General features: G+C 42.3%; 1 protein-coding gene across 25 annotated transcripts in view; it reads right to left on the minus strand.

Moving 5' to 3' along the window:
• Window positions 1–15,659: 15,659 nt before the first annotated feature.
• C2CD5 (C2 calcium dependent domain containing 5) overlaps window positions 15,660–23,069 on the minus strand; it is a 57,003-nt gene continuing 49,593 nt past the window's right edge. For 11 of the 25 annotated variants that reach the window (XM_014880166.2, XM_088164894.1, XM_088164893.1 and 8 more), the window contains 5 exons: window positions 22,886–22,936; window positions 21,774–21,875; window positions 20,765–20,955; window positions 17,809–17,955; window positions 15,660–17,140 (listed from right to left, as the gene is read on the minus strand). In XM_014880166.2, coding sequence (XP_014735652.1) covers window positions 17,009–17,140; window positions 17,809–17,955; window positions 20,765–20,955; window positions 21,774–21,875; window positions 22,886–22,936 — 623 coding nt within the window. In that variant the 3' untranslated portion in view covers window positions 15,660–17,008. Of the gene's footprint in view, window positions 17,141–17,808; window positions 17,956–20,764; window positions 20,956–21,773; window positions 21,876–22,067; window positions 22,122–22,885; window positions 22,937–23,069 lie in introns of all 25 variants that reach the window. The other 14 variants (XM_088164885.1, XM_088164898.1, XM_088164897.1 and 11 more) reach the window with 5 other exon arrangements.

A 23,069-nucleotide genomic window follows, 5' to 3' on the forward strand; every position in this document is an offset into this window, starting at 1 on the left:
CGCCGGGGGGAGCGGGGCTGCTGCTGCCGCTGCGCCGCGGCTCGCTCCTCTCTCGGCGCCGGCTACCGCCCTTCCTCACAGTCATTTGGTCCCTCGCCTTCCCCGCCAGATGATGCTCCGCCGCTCCCCGCCCTCCCTCCGCCTCCTGCCGAGCCCCTCGCTCGCAGCCTCGCTGAAGACCGGCCCGCTAAATTTCCACCCCGCCCCTGCCGCGAGGTGCTCCGGCCTCGCCGCCCGGCCCGCAGCCGCCGGGGGAGGGAGAGAGCGGGAACTCCGCCGCTGCGGGGACCCGGCTGCTGCGGGGACCCGGCTGCTGCGGGGACCCGGCTGCTGCGGAGCCGGGCTCCGCTCCGGCGCCACGCCCGCTCCCGCCTCACCGCGGGCACCGAGCGGAGCGCAGCGCAGCGAGGGAGAGGGAGGGAGGGAGGTCCCGCTCCGGATGTCGCCGCCGGCACCCACCGACCCACCCTCCCTCTCTTTCTCCTTCCCTCCCGGCGCCTGGCTCTCTTCCCCGGCAGAGGCCGCACCAGTCTCCAACGCGCCCTGGCGGGCACCGACCCCTGCCCGACGGTGTCGGCGGTGCCGAGCCGCTCGCGCCGTCTTCCCTCCCCGCGGGCCGCCCCGAACGCTCCGGATCTGCCCCGGGCTCAAGCCAAGAGCTCCGGAGCCGGGATCACCCGCCCGCCCAGTCAAAGTGTATCCCGCACAAAGTACATCTTACAAAAAGTACGCAGAAAAATCTGTGCGTGAAGATATTTTTGGGAGAATGTAGCAAACCGGGGGCACGGCAAACCCAAAAGCAGAGCTTGCCCCTGCCAGCAGAGCCGATTCCAAAGCAGCAGCTCTTACAAGAAGCGGATGGGGGCACTTGTTCTCTTCAGTGTGGAGGAGATGGAGGGGACACCTCGCAGCTCTTCTGCAGCTTCCTTGTGAAGGGAAGCAGAGGGGAAAACACTGATCTCACCTCCGTGATGACCCCTGAAAAAGATCCGAGGGAATGACATGAAGCTGTGTCACGAGAGGCTTGGGTTAGATATTAGGAAAACGTTCTTCACTCAGATGGTGGCGGGCACTGTAATAGGCTCCCCAGGGAAGTGCTTATGGTATCAATCCTGACGACTTTCAAGAAGCATTTGGGCAACACTCTCAGGCACACGATGGATTCTTGGGGTTGTCCTGTGCAGGAGAAGGAATTGGATTTGGATGATCATTTGGGGTTTCTTCCAGTTCAGGATATTCTATGATTTTTCTGTGCCCAGTAGCGTGGTTGGGTCTTTGAAGAGAACACAGTGAGGGTTATACCCCCGGCTGGAGTGCGGGTGGTTGATGCGTGTTCCAGCCCTCGGGGGTTGTTGCAGTGCTCAGGGTGAGGGAGAGTTGGTAGAGAAGCCACCCACAAATCAAGGAGCAGCAGCATGAACCTTGCATACCTATGGCAGTGCCCAGCTCAGGCTTCCCACTGGGAATTCATCTGTGTGCCAGGATGAGGGTGCCACATGCACAGCCCTCAGCCCTCCTAACTCATCAGTGTCATCATTTCATGCCGACACAGTGACTCCAGCAGTAGAAAGCACCTCTCTGTGATAATCAGGGAGGCTGAAACACGGGACACACGTTCAACTCCTCTCAGTGTCTCAGTGGCAGATCCTAGTTTCAGAGCCCAGTCCTTCCTAGTCCCTGGCAGACTCAGCCAGGCTAGTACCATCCATTTGTGTTCACCACCTCCAGACACACCTTTCAGACCCACCGAGAAACACTGCAGACTACCACATAACCTTACAAAGTGTTTTGTATGAGTTAGTAGCCAGCTGCTTTCCAGACTTTCAGCATCTGGCTATCTTGGAGCAAGTTTCAGGGTTTAGTAGTAATTAAGGGTATTAAGGGGTAATTGGGTAAAGGAAGGATATCTAAGAGAAAGTTTGATACAGTTACTTTAGTATCTTCTGGCCCTAAGGCAGCAATAAAATAACCATAAATACTATATGGGTGTTTCAACAGTGTTTTCAACTAGAGATGCAAACATACTTAGTTCTCAGTGAAAAAATAAACCTGGAAATCTCAATGCACTCTCATTGCTCGAGAGAAGGGATAACATTTTCATTCACAGCATGTTGTTGTGTAGAAATATACAGACAAACAGGACATTTACTTCATGATGTGTAATAAACATAAACATGTAATTGCATAAGAAATATATTATTTTCATTCATATTTGATATGCTAGAGCTCTCTGGAGTGTTATAGCTGTTTCCTCTGGATAAAAATGGGAAAAGAAACTGAGCAAGACATTTTAGTTAACCTCTAGAAAAAAATATTTAGAGCCAGATAAATATTTTTGTTTTGGTGAGGAAACTACTTACCAACAGCAGAATAAACCAGAATCTGTTCAGTCACCTCTATTAAAAACAAACGGAACCATTCACTGTCTGGATACTAATTCAAAACATAGTTAGCTAGAGCCATTAAAAGTAAAACAAATTAAGTGATTGAAAAAAAAAATGAACAGAACTGTATCCCAAATGAGATCCTGACTCTTTGCTCACCTTTGTTGAGAAGAGAGACAAACTAGAGGCTCTGTATTGCTTTAGAAACGAGCAAGTGAAAAAGAACAAGAGAAAGTAGGAATGCCTTATTCTCTCAATATACAAACTGCTTGCAATGAATTAAGTTAAAGTACACCCAATATACACAAGATATTGGGAAACCTTATAGTTGTGATCCTGTGAGATATTCCTAAGAAATTCCTCCTTTGTTTTCTACATCTATTTCAGCAGGAAGCCCAGGCTGTTCACTGATTTCATAGCAGTCCCTGGTCTGTCTGGCACCAGGGCAGTAACTCCATCACCATATCCTGCCTGCTGTCCTCAAGGAGCCACATGGATCAAGTCAGACACAAGGCAGAGCTTGTTATGTTACCACTGACTTGCCATGGGGAACTGAAAATGCCTGGCCTTGCTCTGCTCTTGCCCAGGTGGGAATTACAGAGACACCAGGGCAAGATCAAAGCCAGGTCTGTTACTCTGGAGTCAAATCTGTTTCTGTGCAGTGTTATCAGTTCTGTCCTTTTCCTCTGTCAGTGAGCCCTGAAGAGCAGCACACCACTCCTTCCTGCTGGGAATAACAGCTGCAGGTGGAGAATAAACAGGAGGTAAGAATACACTGCCAAAAATGAATCTTGCTTACAAGTAACTAGCCTGAACTATTTCAGTGACACTTTGCAATGGTTGAGAAGATGTGGAGATGTTGTGATTAACAATCCATATCTTTAAATCGAAGCAGAAATTTGATATTCAAGCATGATTCTACTCTGTTGAACTCCATTTTAGTGAGAGTTGATGGTGAGTTTAATCTTACATCCATTACTTGCTTCCAAGTAAGATCCCAGCAAGAAGGGCCAGGTATCCTGGGCAGGGTCTGTCCACTACAGAAAAAAAAAAATAAAATAGTTCCTGAGAGATGTCTTTAAAAAGCAGCACAGATAAAAGCCATAAACTGCCTTTTAAACCTTCCGGTGAAACAGCGTGACTATTCACGTATAGGAAGGAATACGCTGTGCTGTGATTTTCCCGGCTTCCCTCCAAAATGCAGCAGCAGGATCCCCTACGTTCCCTGTTGCATTCCTGCGCTGCCCCTGCGGGTGGAGCTGACACTCTGCTCAGACAACACCTTTCCCCAGCGACAGAATCCAGGGTTTCTTCTTTCCCTTGCTCCCAGCCCAAAACACTCGCGAAGATTAGAACTACATCCTTTAAAATATCCAGCTTTTGCCTGCTTTCATTTGAATTATCGTGTACTCCTACGGGCATCCCCTTGTACCTCGTCTTTGCGCTCTTTCAGCTCTCTCACTTCCAAAATAACAGGGAATTTCCCTCCACTTCAGCATCCCACACACTTTCTGTTCTGCAGAATTTAGCAGAGGAGTTGCACTGGAATCAGTTTTCACGGTATGGCATCCTTTTAGCTGATCAAAATGCTACCATGCCATATACCTGGCAATTCATTATCTTCCAATGCACTCAGTTACCACCTGACTAAAATTCCTTGCTGTACTCTGTGCCCTCTGCTCTGCAAGTATATTAGTAGAGTCTACATGAAAATTGGATTTTATTTTCCAAGGGAAAATGAAGCTGAAAGAAAAGTAAGCATTCTGTGTGGAACCCCAGTCCTTATTCCCCACTGCCATAAAAAAACGGTGCTCCTTTGGTACTTTTCTTTTTTTTTGACCCAATGTACAACACAAAAATATTCAGAAATCATCACCTGTCTGAACTATAATTGTGGGCCAGCTTTTGTGTGGTGTCATCTGTGACCAGGCTGATTTCTCTGAATTGCTTCTGTTCACACAGATCTAAAAACTGGCATCTGAATCTCCCTCTGTAAAAACAGCACAAACACTGTAAATTGTATGAATGGATGCACAGTCACCCTGTTGGCAAATTCCCATTATATTATACCTCTCCCTATCAGAATTTACTCTGTAGCTCTGTTGAAACCAGCCATAAATGTATATTCTCACTGATAAAGCATTTTAAGCCCCTAATTTGACAGTTTTATATAATCCTATTAAAGGGGAGAATTGTAACTACAGTATCAAATTAATTCCTGCAAAGTCATGGTGCCCAAAAACTAATCAGTTTTTACCTGGTTTGTACCAGTTATCCTCTGAAAAAATATTTCCAGTTCTTCCACATGTTTTTCCCCTCAGCTGTCATGCTGTAATAGTATCATTACTGTGACAACATCTACAGTCATCCTTCCAGCTGCAGAGAGGAGTTAGAATGCACAAGAATGAAGCATAAAATGGGGAAAAATGATTTACTGATGAAAGACAGAGCTCATTCTCTAAAACAGAGAACCTCTTTTATGAGCAGTGTTCAAAGGACTTTCAAATGATCTTTTTATGCAAACAGTGATGTTGGCTGGTAAAAAGGTGGAACAAGAATGAGTGAGAACACGCAGGAGTAAATGACAAGGAATGTATCAAGGCATTAGCCACAGGCACTTCACTTTTTGGTTTTGCATGGAAAGGCTTTTCTATAAAATGGAGGAACAGGCAATTTTTGAAAATCTTACTATTGCTGCTGTACATTATTACAGTATCTCTAGGGAAGCCATAAAAAACAAACTTCTACAGCGCTGGCTTCAAGATGGCTCTTCAGTGTGTTTTAATGCATGTAAAGATGCCCGTGTAAGACATGGATGGCCAGGAGCACCAGTAAGGTGAATATAAGTAAGTACAGTGAAATTCTAGGTGAAATTCTTACATGTGCAGCTCCACTAATTTGTCCTCACTGTTAACAGGAGCAAGCTGTGCTGAAGATAATGAGTTTACTCACAAAAACAGCTACTCAGAAGGGTAAGGGACTTTCTGGATTTAGTATCAATTAAGTTCTGTTCAGCCTAGAGAAGGTTGCATGAAGACCTGATGGCAGCCTTCCTGCATCTGAAAGGAAGCTGAAGAAGGACTCTTCATCAGGAAGTGGTGGGGAAAAAAAGGGGGAATGGGTTCAGACTGAAAGAAAAGGGAAATTAGGTTAGATTTACTGAAGACATTCGTTACTAAGAGGGTGGTGAGGCCCTGGCAAAGGCTGCCCAGAGAAGCTGTGGGTGCCCCATCCCTGGAAGTTCAAGGCCAGGCTGGATGGGGCTCTGAGCAACCTGGGATAGTGGAAGGGGTCCCTGCCCATGGCAGGGGGTTGGAACTGGATGGTCTCTTTGGCTCTTCCAACCCAAACCATTCTGTGACTTTATGTACTAGAACCGACATGCCCAAGATACTGTGGTGGGAAGGTCCTCTTGTATAATGAACAATTTATGAAGGAAATAAAATGCATATAAAAGGCACAATAGAACATGCACACCCACATACACAGAGACTACAAGCACATCTCTGAAGCAAACAGGGTCTTCCCTTGTAAGTTCAGTTCCTATTCCTTGGGGACTCAAACAGATTCTGACCTCATGTCTGACATTTGCTGAAGTTTCAATTTGAGCAGTTGCTGTCAGGAAGTTGCAGTGATTCATAATTTAGTTTTGGTTAAGAATCCTGTTCAAGAGAAAGTTGTGTCTGATATGGAGGGGGACATAATAAATTTGGTCTCACAATAAGAAATCCCTCTAGACCAGGATGAAGTGGATAGAAGAAAAGCAGAAGAGAGGAAAAATCTTGTTAATGTTGTTGCTGTATCTTTTTCCTCTTTTCATAAATGATATGTAGTTCTGACTAGGGAGAAACTTGAATCTGTGTGAGGCATAAGGAGAGTTCTCCACTGCTGAGAATTAACAGCAGATCTAGAGTATGTGGTTTGTTCAGCTGTCCACTCTGGAAAAGATGAAAGAGAAAAGCATGAAGTAAAAAAAGAAGATGCAGGAATGTGTTTAAAGACAACTTTCACCAAGGGTGGCTGAAACCTCAAACCCTGGACAGACAAGTGTCTAAAAAGAAGCCTCACAAACACTCTGGCTTGTCAGTGGCCTCCTCTGGCACATACTCAGACCCTGAGCATAAGCTACTGCTCTGAAGGGTGCAGGATCCAGCATCCACAGTGAAAATGGAAATCTGGCTTAAAACTGAGCAAAAAGCCAAGGCTTCAGTGATGGGAAATGAAGCAGCCTGGCCAGATGGAGACTTCAGGCACAGAACCAGTGCAGAGCACCGAGTTCTGTGCAGAGCTTGGGTTGCTTGTCAGGTTTGCATTAGTCAGATTTTCCATTAACCCATACATCAAAGGCAAAATTTACATACTGGCCTCATAACAGTCTTTCCAAATACATTCATTGACTTATAGTTGTGTGCACCAGCAATCTGCATACAGTGACACTGGTATAATGGAACCAGAACCAGGACCTTCTTGCATTTTTAAGTAGGCCTCAAAAGTGATTTAATTTTTTTCTGGAAAAAAAGGTGTTATTACCCTTAACTCCATTTAACAGAGAAAACAGAAACAGAGACTTGAAAATATTTGACTGATGACTGAGGTAGATTTGTAACAGAGACTTCTTCAAGCCTAGTGCAGTGCTGTGGGACACACATTCCAGAGAAATTCAGCTGTGATCCAAACTGTTGGATGCACCAACAGCTAATACTAGTGAAGTGCTTCAAATTTAATCAGCATCAATTCATTGGCACCCAGGCAGAAAATTTAAAGTTTGGTTAATGGGCAAACAACAGTAAAATTTTATTCTGTCTCTTCACAAATGTAATTAAGACAAAAGCAAGGCTCAGCACAGAAATTGTCCACCAAAGAATAGAGATGAAATTGAAAACAGCTGGAGTATTATTTTTCGTGCTGGGAGACAACACAAATTGCTAGTGATGGAGGAGGGAAATATCCTGTGACTGAGAGTGGTTTCCAAGGGAGAGCAGCCTCCCAGAGGGATTTGCAGTTATTGCACAGAGACATCAGCACCATGACTAAAAACTCAAGAAGTGCAGGACCAGGGACCAACCTGCACGTTCCTCTGATGAACTTCAGCCATACTTTGCACCCCGGACCACAACAGCTCTTTCACAGCTGTCAGATAATGGGATCCCACCATGGACTCTAGACACACAGACACCTTTAGTTCTGGAGCTTCGTCATTCTTATTTTTTCTCAAGTTACTTATTCAAATGTGAATCCCTTTGAAAGGATTCAGAGGGGCTGTGCTTTCACTCTGTTTTGAGATTAGTCCTATAAACCATTTGAAAGGCAGGGAAATCAGTTTTCTCTCTTGAGAAGAGACCAAGGAGATGGATGGCTTTTTCTTACAAAATGTCACACTGTGATGCCTGTCATGTTAGAAGGGAAGTTTCACAAGGCATTAATTCAGCCAGCTGGTGGGAGAGAGTCTAATAGATAACATAACCTGGTTGGGAAGATAAATATCAACAAAGCCCTTTTATTCAGAGACTCAACATACTTTCCAAACTGTCTATTCACTTTGTGGGAAATATGACATCATCAGTTTATTATATTTTAACATTGTTGCACAAAGAATAATTTTTTGAGAGGGTAACAGAAAATTGCCAGTGTATTAGAAATTGAGCAAGGAACAAAATCTTTGATGTGCAAATAATCAGTCACCTGGTAGCAGGTGTAATTCTACCATCATTAACATGATTTCTGCTGAACTGGAAGGGTCAAAATATAGGTTGTTGTGTAAAATATACAGTCTGAATTGAGATAACACATTATTGAGTGTCATTCAAAAATCAGTTATTAAAATAAAGTCCTTACTTGCATAGTAAGATGACTTTTGCAGACTTGAAGATTCAAACAGACATGATATTCCTGAAAAAATGCTGGGAAAAACACATCGTGAAATGCCATGCAGTGCTTTGAAATAGCTTTGAAATGCAGGCCATTTAACCAAACTACATGAAACCACCAAGCTTCTTTACGTCAGGACATGAGGAAGCTGTAAATTGTGGTAAAAGCCATTATTTTAGTCACTGTAATCACAAATTGAAAGACATGGACGTCTCTTTCGAGATTGTCTTCAGAGAGGGAAATGGAAATGAAAACATTATCTGTGAATCCTCAAACTGAAGCTGCCTGGACTCTGCAGAGTATAAAAGAGAAGGAGCCTGTCACTCCAAGTGAACAGAGAGCCCATGATTTGCAAGATGGAAGGTGGATTTCCCTAAGCTGACCCTGTATTCTCCAGATGCTTGCCTTCAACCTCTTCTAGATTTGAACTGGGTTTAGGTTTGGCTTCTGTTTTTAGGTCATGAGTGTAAACAGGAGGTGTCACACATTCTGCAGTGATGGTGGTGTGGTGCCAGAGTGGGATGCCAGCCTAGATTATCATCTGCTTTCTCTTCCCAAACAAGAGGGGAAAGTCTGTCAGGGAGGTTTCATTGCAACATGATGGGCTGCTAGGGTGCTCTCCCCATTCCGGGGGTCATGATTTATAGCAACTGGTGCCAGAAATGGGTGGAATGTGCCCCTGGAAAGGCTGAAGCTCAATGTCTACATCCAAAGCAATGGAAGGGTGTGAGGGAGGCTCTCTGGCTCCACGCTCAGAGTTGGATTTATCTTACAGTCCCAGCTGTCACAGCTTTGTGACAGGAAGCTGTAATTGACATCGGGGTGTCCCACCAGGAGCAGAGGAAGCATTTCCAGAGGGTGATACTACCAAGCACCAAGGTGGATATCAGCTTCACTCCCTTAGAAGTGAGGGAGAGTGTAAGGAGGTATTCTAGTAGGAAAATGTGCTCACATGCCTGGGCTTTGTGGCAAATTTGAAAGTCTCTCTTCAGCAGCAAAAAGAAAACACAACTCTGCCCACATGTAGTTCCACACTGTGGATCGAGCTGTCAAAATACTTCCCACAGCTGAGACCTGGAGGACAGGCAAACACTCTGTTGCTGCTGAGACCTATTACTGGAACAAATAATGTGCTATGTTTTGCATTTACAATAATTACAAACATCAAACATCTTGCAAACATCTTGAATTTCTTTTCTTTCCACAGATTTTCGAAACTGTGAATGTTGAATAAGCAGATAAATCCTCAGATGGAAATTTGGGAGCTTTGTTGGCATCTGTAGTTTTACAAGGATAAGTTTGCTAATGGAGGCTGAAGAGGAAATGAATGTGGAAGGACAGCTGGGTAAATCTGCAAGTGATTCTTTTCATCAGCACATAACTGATGTAACAAAGGATATTCTGTCATTGGGGTCAGACAGAGGCTTCATGATTGCTAGGTTTGGAGCATGGATAAGGACTGCAGTCAGGCAAAATTTCAGCCTTAGGATTTAGCTATAGCCTTTGCTGTTCTGCCTTGGGTGCCATCTAGATTAATTCAAAAACTGGGATTTTTCCTGCATGACACAGATTGCAGCAGCAGATTCCCTTGGGTTTTCAGTCAGTGTATGTCCAAACAATGTCTCCAAATTTTTGGGTGATGAGTTCAAAATATTCTCATGCCTAATTCCATTGATTCATTTTGTGATTATTCAACAAGAAATGCTCTCAGGTGTCAGATTTCCAGAGGGGTTAAATACTCTCAACTCAAATGATTCAGTAGCTCTAAAACACTGTTAAAAAACCATAGGAAGATCATATTAAAATAGAGAAATTCAGCAAGACATTTCTGAGCTAACTACCCATCATCCCTTCTCATAAAGAAAGGATCTTTTAGACCACCTTCTACCAAGTGTATTACCTAATTTAACAGGGAACTAAAATATTTGTCACAAAGTGGAAAAAAATGGGGAGCTTTTAGAGTTTAAGTTGATTTTCAGTGTCTGTTAATATTTTCTTTCCCCTGATTGTTAACTTAGGAGCATACAAGCAATGTACAGCAGTGTCCTAACCAATTCACTTAACTCCATTTTCTCATAGGATAGGAATTAACCCAAGCATAAGTTTAAATATTTCAAAAATAACATAATTACTGTGATATCAGTGACTTGCTGTTTTATTGGCTTTTGTGTTAGCTCTGTGTCAGACCAGAGTTTGATTTCCAATGTCTCCAGTTCTGTAATGTAATTTCCAATGTCTTCAATTCTGTTTTCAGGAGCAGCAGGTTTTATCCTTGTTTCTCTGCAAATGATCCAGTTGTGCCTCTCAACTTTTTGCTGGGTCACCTCCAAGCATTAACTAGAATTTTTCACCAGTTAAAACTGCACTAAATCAGAGGCACATGTTTGCATCTTTAGGTAGAAATTCCCACAGCACAAATATGTTTGCACTGCTCATTTATATTTGTGATTATGTACATCCAGAAATAGCACAGATGTATTTGATAGAATCACAGAATGGCTTGGGCTGGAAGAGACCTTTAACATCATCCAGTTCCATCTCCCTGCCATGGGCAGGGACATTTTCCACCAGACCAGGTTGCTCAGAGCCCCATCCAACCTGGCCTTGAACTTCCAGGGATGTGGCAGCCACAGCTTCTCTGGGCAACCTGGGCCAGCACCTCGCCACCCTTATAGGGAAGAATTTCATCCCAATATCCAATCTAAACCTACTCTGTCAGTTTGAATCTATTGCCCCTTGTCCTGTCACTCCAGGCCCTTGTCAATAATCCCTCTCCATCTTGCAGGCTCCCTTCAGGCCCCTCGTAGGTTCCCTTCTGGAAGGTCACAATTAGGTCATGCCAAAGCTGCCTCTTCTCCATGCTGAACAAGAATCCCATTTCTCACAGCAGAGCTGTTCCATCCCTCTGGTCACCTTGGTCCCTCCTCTGCACTTGGGCCAGCTCCATGTCCTTCCTGTGCTGGGACTCCAGGGCTGGATGCAGCACTGCAGGTGAGGTTTCACCAGAGAGGAGCAGAGGGGCAGAATCCCCTCCCTTGATAAATTGGAAAGCTAAGGAAGAAAATAGATTTTGTGAATATTTTACTACCTCATCCATCTAAGAGTTAACTTTCAGAAGTTTCCTTAATCCCACAAATGATAATTTTCCAGTCTGTTCTAGACGTTTGAAGATTTACAGCTCAGATGTCACTACTCAGAAGTTGTATCAGCACGTGGGTGTTTCCCCTCTTCATTCCATCCATACATACTTCTATTCTTTGCATGACTGCATTTTTTTCACTAATTCTGCATATTCTGAATCTTCAGGTGCCTTCAGTCCCCTCATTTTAGCAACTGAAGAATTTTTTTGGACATGATGCCAGAGAACAGACAAAAAATATTTGAATTCCCTATCATTAAGGTAGTCGAGGCTAACATAATACAAGATTTTCTTACAGGAAAAGTAAGCATAGGTGGTAAAACGCATAGAAATAAAACTTGTATTTAATTTGATTTCTTGTTGTCTCCATATATCATGTTTTCCTTTTCTCTCGCTGCTTCACTCCCACCTATTCTCATAATCTGCAAATTACATTAGTCTGAGATATTTCCTGTGCGTTAACTGCATTTCATTGGCTCCCAATTCACTGCTCTGTTTCCGCACTTGCATTTGTAGTTAGGAAACATGATGAAAATTAATATCATAATTATACCATTCAAGCAAACCATATGAATTAAATCTGTGTCTAGCCAGCCAAAAATATCTGTGGTTGTCATTGGAGTGCATATTTTTTTTTCCTTCTCCAGTAGCATCATAAGACAGTGTCGTGGTTTAACCCCAGACAGCAGCAGAGTACCACAGAGCCACTCACTCAGCACCCCATCCCACTGATAACTCGATCTCACATGAAACCTGGGCAGACAGAGGAAAACACTGCTTCCTGTGTTATTCCATGCACAAGTACTCCATAAAGGAAGAACAACACCCCAATTCTTTTCTTTTTGTCCTGGTTTAGGGCAATTAAGGGAGAAAACCTCTGAAGGGGGTCTCTCTAGGAAACAGATTCAAGCAGTCCCTCCCCCAGCTGGTTTGGGGAAATACTTCCTCGGAGAGAAATGAAAAAAACCCTGTTTAACAGGCAAAGCACTCTCCAGCACAAAAAACGAACAATACTAAACAGAAAAACCTTTTGCTGCTCTGAAGAGATGACAGATTCAGCAGAGTCCCTCTCGTGGGTTGCAGCTCGGCTCACTCAGGCTGTTCTCAATCCCTCTGGCGTTGGGAAATGACACAGCCCAGGTGAGCCACAGGTGTGAGCTCCCGGTGCTCTTCTGGGTTTTCAGTCCAGAGCAGGTTCGAACAATTCCAAGAAAAAGGAAAAAAAACATAGTCCAGGGAGCTTCTCTGCCTGTGCTAGCCAGAAACTAACCAAGAGCAAAGGAGAGCTCTCCCCTGCTGTCCTGGGCAGACAACACCGGCTGTCAGCAGGAATGCGGGGGAGCACTGCAGTCTCTGATAACAAACTCTGCACTTCTCTCCCCCTTCACTCCTGGAACCAGTCTTAAAGCAGCAGAAATCAATATTCAACACCAACAGAACAGACAATTTGGGGATTCAAGCATCATAAAGTCACCCCAAGACCCGTTTTTAAGCACCATCTTTTAACTTTCTCACAAAATATTTATTCTGATTTCCTTAAAGCTTACAGAAGATGTGACACTGTTCATCTTGAACAAACTAACCAAAAAAGGCACTAAACCCACGCACCTTCTTTTCTATTTGCCCAGTTGCAATATCCTTTTTACCTAAACCTTAACATTCTTGTGTTCCATCACCACAGGAAGGCATCTCATATTTCCTTAGAAGGTCTAAACTGTGCTATAACTTCTACATTGATGTTTTATTAACTGGGCTTGAGCCGTGCTCTTAAATTCTGTCCAAAAAACTCACTCAGGGCTTCAAAGGAAGCAGAGATCACACTTATAGGATCCAGCACACTTACTCACTTTGCAGAAGGTATTGAAACCAGTTGGCTGTGGAACTTTGTAATAGAATGAGCTGCAAAGAAATTATTGAAACACTGTTGGTATCATCCCCAGAGCAGCTGTTTGTTATCAAACAAATCTATGCTTAACCCACCCAAGTCATTAATCACTCCCAGCCTCTAATGTCAGATTTCCAAATGGCTTGGGCAACTGCTCTAAGTCTCACATCATTTCTTATCAAATTTGTCTCTAAAGTACAGACAGGGTGCTTGAGAGATCAGCTGCTTGTCCCATACACCTTTTTAATTGCAGAAACTAAGGACTTTGTGGTTCATAAAATTAAACAAGACAATGAAGTTGTTTTATTGCAGAATATCAAGTAAAATCAATCAGGTTAAATTTGAATTATTGCTTGTGCTGAGCAAATTTCTGTCCAGGCTATTTTCACATTCCCATTTAGTTTGGATGCTGATTTAATTGTGTCCTTTTATTTCAGAGGCACCTGCTTGGATTTTTTAAAGTCTAAACTCTATAATGAGTTCAGACAAATCGTAATAAATCTTTCCTCAAAGGAAGTAAACAACAACTTCATTGAATTTGATGCCACTCTAATAACATTATTAAAAAAACATCAGTTTATTTGTAGGACTGGTGACTGTAAAAAGCAATGTCTATGTGTTGGAGGTTAGGATTTTTCTTTTTTTTTTTTTTTTTTCCGTCCGGGAACTTTTCTCCCATTTGTTACCTAAGAGATGGGAATGAGGGCACTTAAGAGAGGGAAAAGATGTGGCCAGGAAGGGGAGGAGGGCAAAGGGGTGCAGTTGGCTATTGTTTCTTAGATGGAGAAAGAGCTTGGTGGCTGGAGGGATTTTCTCTTGGGAAGTGCAGCGATACCGAGAGACTTGGCTGGGAGTCAGGGGTTGGGCTCAGCCCTGTCTAGGGATCAGTGGAGACACTTCCATGGTTTGGTGCCCGACTGCTGCTGCCCGGAGGATTCGCTGCCACTGCGGAGTTCTGCCCTTGACTGCTTCTCCTTACCGAGGGTGAACCTCTTCTCGCAAGAGCAGCCACTGAACTGAGATTATTTCAACACTGCCCTCACAGGGAGGGACCCTCGCCCTGTGCTTGGATGCCTCCAGGGAAGCCCGGATCCACTCGGCCTCTGCAGCTCCAGTGCCCAGCCCTGCTGTTTTCTGCCCCCGAGTCAGGTTCTTGCTATGCTTTAACTCAAAACCCAGCGTCCATCTGGACTCCCGCTGCTCCTGCCACCGCTGCAGGCTTGTTTTCTATGTCTAAAGAAACTCAGTAGAGGAAGCTGTGACATTTAAACAGCTAGAAATGAAAAGATGGCATTAATGCTTCTACCAGCCCTCAAAAGGAAAAATAATCAAAACCAGCTACTTCAGCGTGCTACTTCAGATATTTCATGCTGAATACTTATGCTGGAAACAACTTTTTGTGCCAGATCCAAGATCCTTTGAAGTTATTCACATTCTGCCATTAGCTTCAAAGGGAAAGAAGATTTGCTTTGCAAAATTATCAAGAGCTGCAACTATTTACAGGCAAATTAATTCATGGCAGCTTTGGTTGTAAGAGCTACAGAATTTAGCAAGATGATGTGTCCTGGTAAGGGCCAAATCCAAACACTTCAAATATAAAGGATGATTAACTCCCAAAATATTAGAATTACAGGGTCATAGAATGGTTAGGGTTGGAACAGCTGTAAAAGTTCATCTGTTGGGAGGATAGGGGAGGTGTTGAGGAGGCCATTCAGGGATTGTTGGGTACATGTTGGGAGTGGACACTTTCCACTAGACCAGGCTGCTCTGAGCTCCATCAAACCTGACCTTAAACATCTTCCAGGGATGGGGCAGCTACAACTTCCCCGGGCAACCTCTGCCAGGGCCTCATAGGAATTTCTTCCTAATATACAATCCAAACCTACTCTCGGTCAGTTTGAAGCCATTTCCCCTTCCAGACCCTTGTAAAAAGTCTCTCTCCACCTTTCTTGTAGGCTCTCTTCAGGCACTCGAAGGCCACCAAGAAGTCACCCCAAGGCCTCTGCTTCTCCAGGCAGAACAATCCCAATTCTCCCAGGGTTTCCTCCCAGCAGAGCTGCTCCAGCCCTCTGATCACCTTGGTGCCTCCTCTGGACTCACTCCAGCAGTTCCATGTCCTTCCTGTGCTGGGACCCCAGGCTGGAGGCAGCTCTGCAGATGAAGTTTCATCAGAGTGGGGCAGAGAGGCAGAATCCCCCCCCTCCCCTGCTGCCCACAGGGCTTTGGATGCAGCCCAGGATACAATTTTCAGTCCAGGACACAGATGGGGTTGTAACATGCTATACAAAAAATATTCCTCTGAGGAGAATGGGGTAGGGCACTTAGTACACTTTTAGTACATCCAGCTTACACATTTACCTAATGCACATATATTAAGACAGTGAATTTTATAAAGATATTTATTATGCAAGAATGATTTTCATGCTCATTTACAATGAAATAATTAGTTTTAACAAATAATCATGCCATTGCTTAATTTCAACACTAAACAGAATATTTACATTCAAGTTTACATCTTTGTTCAAGTTCCATGTACAACATTGTCAGAATTAAGCAAGAATGCATCTTCAAATCATAGTTTTTTGTTTGGCTTTTTTTTTTGTTTTTTGTTTTTTACAATAGAGTATCACCACCTTTCAGACTTTTCCTGGTAATGACAAATTTCTTGTCTTTGCAGTACCCTTATTTCCCAGTTACAGCACTGGAAAAGAACAAAAAAACCCCAAACAAGACCCCAAAGACAAAAGCAACCTGCAGGAACCAGACTCACACACATACATCAATCTCCAATCACCCAGGCATTTAAACAGGAAGGAGGCTGCAGAATAACCTCTGCACAACTGATTTTTGGGGGACTGTTTATGTCATCCTTGAAACAGATCCTGCCTTAAGAAAATGAACCCCGGGACAATTCTTTCACAAAGTCTTAAATAATAAAAAGAGCTGCTTTATCAGTACTAATGTGAATGTCTTGTAATAGCATTAGACATACCCTGGAACTTTTTGTTGTGTTCTGGGGTTGTTTTGTCCCACCACGTGGGTGCCCAGGATCACAGCATTGTGGTATGGCAGCTTTTAAAAAACAATTTAAAAAACAAGCAACACCCTCCAGCCACCAAATATAAAAACAACAAGACAAGAAAAAAAACCTTTTCACGTGCAGAAATTCCAACTGTAACTTTTTGGTACTGCTTTTTCCTCTTCACACTCAACAGTGTAAAGCAATTTCAGAGTCCAGCCCATGTTTTCTTGGCCTGCACACAAATCTCTCCCTTCTTCATCAAAGGTTTCCAACACAGACTTCTCAGGCACCTCCCTCCCTCCCTCCCACCCCGACCTGAGAATCAGCTCAGACAGCACTCAAACTCAGAAATGGTTCTGAATGACAACTTATCACAGTGCCACTGAACAGCTCAAAAATGCAACATAGTTTTTCCTTCCTTCCACAGTTCCATGTGATGCCTGCTATTCTAATCCATGTTCTCATATCAGTGCCTCACCTGCTGCCTGGTTTCACAGAGGCCAGGAATAGTAATAGAAGACCCAGAGCACACCTGCCAGTTCACTGCTCTGACTTAAGGAAGTTATATGAAAACAAAAAAAAGAGTGATTGTCTTGGATTTTGGTTGTGAATGTCATGGAGAGATACTGACTTTGAAGATGCAAACCTAAACATTCCCACATTTTAAATAATCTTTATATTTAGCAGAGACTACTTCACTTGTTCTGCCTTCATGTTGTGACATCTCCTGCAGAACTTGTGGGCTGAGGAGCAACTGTAGAAGGCTGCACTGGCAGCATTTCTAGCTCAGATTCACGGACGAAGATGACGGCATCACCACTGACATTTATCAAACACTGAGCCTGGAAAAAAAGACAATATCCAGTTACCAAATATTAAACAATACTATGTTTACTTTTATCTGCTAAATATAACTACACAGAAAAATCAACAGAGATTGGGAGAAGGACAAATTATTAGAATTCATTGGTGAGGCAACCTGTGCCACATTTTCTTTTCTATCCACTCACTTGTGTGCTACCAAAGATGCAGATGGATTCTTGAAAGACCACCACAGATGAAATATCTGGATATCTATACCTGCTTTCATTACTGTTTTGAATATATTTAATTTACTGAATATTCTGTTATAGTCTTTACAAATTAAGGTTTGTCCCTTTATGTACAATATGGTGCATTTTACATCAGCAGCTCCATGTATTTTTACATGAAAATCCTATACTGCAACATCAGAAATACCAAGTAAGTTCTGCACTACTGTGCAACTGTTTCCTGCAATTTACTTAATTCTAGCAAACTTGGTTCTTTTATCCATCTGAGTATTTATGAAGCATCCTCATAATTTTTTGGTAATACAAGAACACTCTTGGATTCTTCAAACATGATACCAAGATATCAAGCAATGTTGTGCAGATATGGCTCTATAGCACTGCTGGTTTTTAAAGACATAAAATGTGTATTTGTATCATACTAACCACAACAGCATGCGTTATTTCATATCCTAATGTACCTGATTTTTGTTTGGATTCTCCATGAAAACACACTGCTTCATTATGTATGACACAACTGCATTCCCTCCCAGAGCTGCAACGTGAGCTCTCACCATAGCAAACACTTCAGCAATAAAAGCATGGAGGAAGCCACTGACACCACCTTCCTGGAAAGAAAAAAATATACATTACATATTATATTAGGTCTAGTTACAAGATGCTGAGTACTTCTCTTACATGTTTACCAGCTGAATAATTTAGTGAATCCTAAATTGTGTGGTGAGCTTAAAAGCCATTCACTATTTAATGGGTCACAGTTACAAATCAGATGGAGAGAGACCATTTACAGGGGCCTGGAGTGACAGGACAAGACAGAACAGCTTCAAAGTGACAAGTATAGATTGGATATTGGGAAGAAATTCTTCCCTGTGAGGGTGGTGAGGCCCTGGTACAGGTCGCCCAGAGAAGCTGTGGCTGCCCTTGGATCCCTGCAAGTGTCCAAGGCCAGGCTGGATGGGGCTTGGAGCACCCTGGGAGAGTGGGAAGTGTCCCTACCCATGGCAGGGGGGAGGAACAAGAAGGTCTTTAAGGTCCTTTCCAGTCCAAACCATTCTATGGCTCTATGAAATTCTTGGAGATTCCCAGTAAGGAGTGACCATTACCTTTGATCACTGCAACTTCATGTATGTTAAGGACTGTCATTAGTTCTCAACACTCACTAAAGAAATGAACCCTCAAAACAAAAAGGAATCAAGAGATAGACTAAAGACTTGAGCTGTCCAAGCTATTAATTTTTTTTTTATTTCCCTCCATGAAGCACACAAAGGGAACTTCCAGCCATCTCATTTCATTATTTTTTTTTTACTTGATGGTGCTTGTGGGGCATTTTTACTTATTTGGTATGAAACTGAAGAATTTAAATTCATGTCAAAGGAGAAGGAAAACAACCAAGTATGGATTTTCCTAAAAAATCCCTATGAAAGAATGTGAGTAACTACTCACATTGTGGGGAAAAATCTATTGCGCACAAACCAGGCAAGCAACCAAAGAAACAAAATTCCACAGAAAATGCTGAGAGAAGAAACTGATCAAAACAGAGCTCACTTTCGGTTCAAAATATATATAAAATTTCAAAATTCAAGTGAAAGGCAAGACCACTAGACTTCCCACATGACTGTGTGTGTGCACCACTGGAAAAATGCAAGAGGCAGGTAGAAGAAGAGATTGAAGTAAGTTGAATTTCTAAGGGCTGTGCTCATTCCTGAAAATATAATGTTCCCTGAACAGACTCATAAAGGCATAGGAAAACATATCTTGGATGAAAATTTACAAACAAAAAGGACAGGTATAATTTTATCAAACCCAGCATAAAGCCGGAACGAAGTCAACTGCAGCAAGAAATCAAAATGCAGTATCAGTTCATAATTCTCATGGAATTTTGATTTTATCCAAGTCTTTTAAAGGTACAGCAACTGATGGGAAAAAAAATATATATTATAAACCTAACACAACATTGGATGGCAATAGGTAACAAAATGATTGTAAATACCCACCTGCAAACAGCAAAGCCTAAGAACAATGGATTAATATGACTTGAAATTATCATTAATTTTTTCTTCTGGTATATACTTCAGCAATACCACAAGCAAAACATAAAGCAATACAAACAAAATGCTGGTCTTTACCATCTTGTGGTACCTGAACCACAGTGCTGGAGTTAGATATAATGACTGCTCTGTGCTGACTCCATTATAACTCAAGGCAATCCTGTAGTAAGAGTAGTTTGTGACCCAGCCTATGTTGCTGGTCACATAATAATAATATATAATAAATAATGATAAATAATTTACATTAAGAGCACAGTGACAGCATCCCAGGGACTGTACAACATTCCAGCTTCATGAAAAGCTGAATCAAACACTTGAGTAACCTACCCTTGTTGGGATCTGCTATCACAGATAGCAAGGCTCACCAGCTACTGAGTCTGTACCTACAGAATCTGCACTTAGTACAGGAATGTCCTGTAACCATTTCCCTGTTCTGACATGCTTTTGAAAACACTGTCCTTATCACACAGAGGTTTCCCAAGTTAAAAGGGAAAGTTAAAAGTAACTTGCAAAATCCAAACAAAACGTTTGTCTGATCCAAGTTTCTCTAAAGAGCTCACAGCCCATTTTCAGGAAGCCTGATCATTTTTATTAACATCTGCTCTGTAATTTTAGCAATGTGTAATTAGGAAAAAACAGCAAACTCTTCAGCACTGACAAACCAGGCAAGAGATACAGCATTTCTGTGGCCAAAATTAAAGATCCAGCTACTTCCCAAAAGGACAGGAAAATTTTAAGGAACATTGGCTGGCACTTTGACATGCTCAGAGAATTATTTGTTTTCCCCATGCAGACTGAAGATCAGGGTTTGAACATCACCTCTAAGCTGGTTATGTGGTCACAGACTCAAGGTGTAATTTTTGATGCTCATCAGACAAAGTTTTGTTACAGAGAACGCACAGAATGCAGTGTTAAAAATTAGCATAACATTATCTATGATATGTACAATGTTATATTAACCAAAGAATTTTAAAATCCAAATACACTGTGAAAGTTCAACACTGAGCTTGCTACATGAGAGAAGAATAGATTACTTACTTTTTTTTCTTTAGCATTTAATTTGGGTTCAAATTATCCCAACTTCTACCACTGTTGGTCAAAGACACATTTTTTCCATATAGTTCTGTTTAAGAACTCACTGGGCTTTAGTGTTCTGTCCAATTCAATATCTTCCTAACAGTGCAAACACAAAACGGCTTTGTGTGCTCCATGACAAAAGCAGTACAATGGAATTTGATCTGCACTCAGCATCACAAGCAACACAAATTCTACTCCCTGGCTGTGCCACACCTCAACTCAAACCTCTGATTCTTACAATTAACAAAAAATTATTCCCTGACATAAAATGAATCCCTGCTATACAGCTCACCTCACGCAAAGAAGTGGTTTCTCGTATAAAAAACATGTTGATTATCCCAAGATATTTGGTTATTTTCGCCCCAGGGAGAAAGGAAAGAGGTGTCATCTTAACAACTGAGACAGTGGAATTGGTGCATGACGGGACAGAACGGTGCCGTAAGTATCCCTCAGCCAATGGACTTGCTTTTTCAAGGGAAGTAGCTGAAAAATGGGAAAAAACCAGGAGAAAATAACTATCAAGATCCATCATTGTTCCTCAAAACACAAAAACTCTTCTTTATGGTTTTCCAAATAGCTTGGTGACAACATTCAGCTGCCTGTGATGCTCAGCCATATACGTGAGAAAGGAAATCATCATGCAAAGCATGCAAAAGGAGACAAGAAGCTGAAATGGCATTTATTTGAAAGAGTGGCATTCCTGCAAAAGGAAAACATTGAGGCGAGCAGCTGCACATACAACCATCAGTTATAATGTGAAGGTAAAGAAAAAAGTGCCAACATTTTGAAACATGTATTCTGCTGGAAGAACAAATTATAGGAAGTGTGAAAGTTGTTGTGTTTCCCCAGTGCAGCATTTTCCATTAAAACAGGTATTAATCTCTGCTAATTTAAGCAAGATAGTCAGACCTGTGGCCAAAGAACTACTGAAAACCAACTCACCACTTGCTAATTTAGTGACCATTGCCTTGACTGTCCCCTTGGTGATTGCTTCCTGTTTCTCAACCCCAATTTTCCAAGATCACACATACACCTACATCCATGCAGTGGATGTTATACAATTAGTAGGCGTACACATGTATGGAGAACTAATTATAGCAAGACTTTATTTTGCTTTTTATGCTACTGGTTCATCAACCCTACGTGAGCTTACAGAACAATGTCAGCAGTTTTCACACTCGGGAATTCATTCTACATGTGATCTGCAATGCTACTGCTGGGCAGGGCACTCCACTAAGTCACCACTGGGAAATCAGAGATATGTCTCAGATTATCAGAACGTGGTAGAAACAGCCGCCTACTTGTCTTAATTGATCCGCGCCTTATGGTCTGAGCTTTCAGTTTAATGAGCTCTATCCAGCTGTTGCATCTGTCTGCAAAGGAACTGTAATCAACTGACGTTGCTGGAAACACAGACAGAAAAACAAAAGAAAAAAAAAACAGAAAAAAATATATGGATGATGTCTCTTGCTCATCTCAAAGCTCCTTTTTGAGGAAGCAATGATTCGTGTCTGAGAGAGAACAACCATCCGTTTGCAGGTCTGTTTTAAAGGAAAAGTTACAGGATAGGTTTGGACTTGTCCAAACCAAAGTACCGATTTCTGGTGATGTCCCAGCTCTGAACCAACTGCCTGAGTGGGACTTCAGCACTGAAAAAACATGCAAATACAGTCATTAAGGACTTATGCTAGATTAGTTTTTTTATTCTCAATTTAGGCTGTAAGTTATGGCTTTTTAAACTTCATTTAAGTATTTTTTAAATTTTAATTTCAATTTTTTTTCCTTACAAAGAGCTGCTGATCAGGATTTCAATTTCCCAACTGTCTTTATCAATAACTAACCTACAGACTGAAAAAAAAAAAAGCTTTGGTGATGAGGGTAAGAGTCACATACTGAAACAACACCTCTGTTTCAAACACAAATGAATATTCCTTACAGAACAGTCTTCCTTGCCCCAACATCCTCCCTCCAACACCCCTCCCATTATCATTACAATAAGAAGTAAGAGTTGTTTCTGCTATGACTTTTGGTATTAGTTGCAGGGGTGTTTGCATATCTTTAAAAAAAAGGGGGGGGTTGCAAACACCGTTTCTTCATTATCCTGAAGAAACGGGAAGAACACATGCTAACTTCAAATTAACACAGGCAAAACAGCTCTCTTCCCAGGGACTCATGTTCTGTCAGATAAAGTTATATCAATGTACCTGACAGAGAGGCTGTTATTATTAACAAATCTAATTCTTATAATGAAAAATCACATCAAAATATTAGGATACCATTAAGCCACACCAGAGCATGCATTCTCAGTTAAGTAGTAAACACTTCCTGGATTAAGACACATCCAAAAAGAGTATACCAATATCCCAAGAATGCTCATTCTGTTCTGGCAGATAGCTAAATTAAGGAAACTCACCTCTCTGAGCAGCAGGAATACCTGTGTGGGAACTTGCACCCTCCAGGACTTCTAATAAAACAAAATTAATTCTGTTCAGATAATCTCTTAAGCAGAGTCAGGTAGTACAGGAAAATAGCTTCCAAAAAGATGAGAGTGACTATTTCCAAGGGCCCTGGAGTCACAGGACAAGGGGGAATGGCTT

This window comes from Sturnus vulgaris, chromosome 5, assembly GCF_052056855.1.
Source record: "Sturnus vulgaris isolate bStuVul1 chromosome 5, bStuVul1.hap1, whole genome shotgun sequence".
Lineage (NCBI taxonomy): Eukaryota > Metazoa > Chordata > Aves > Passeriformes > Sturnidae > Sturnus > Sturnus vulgaris.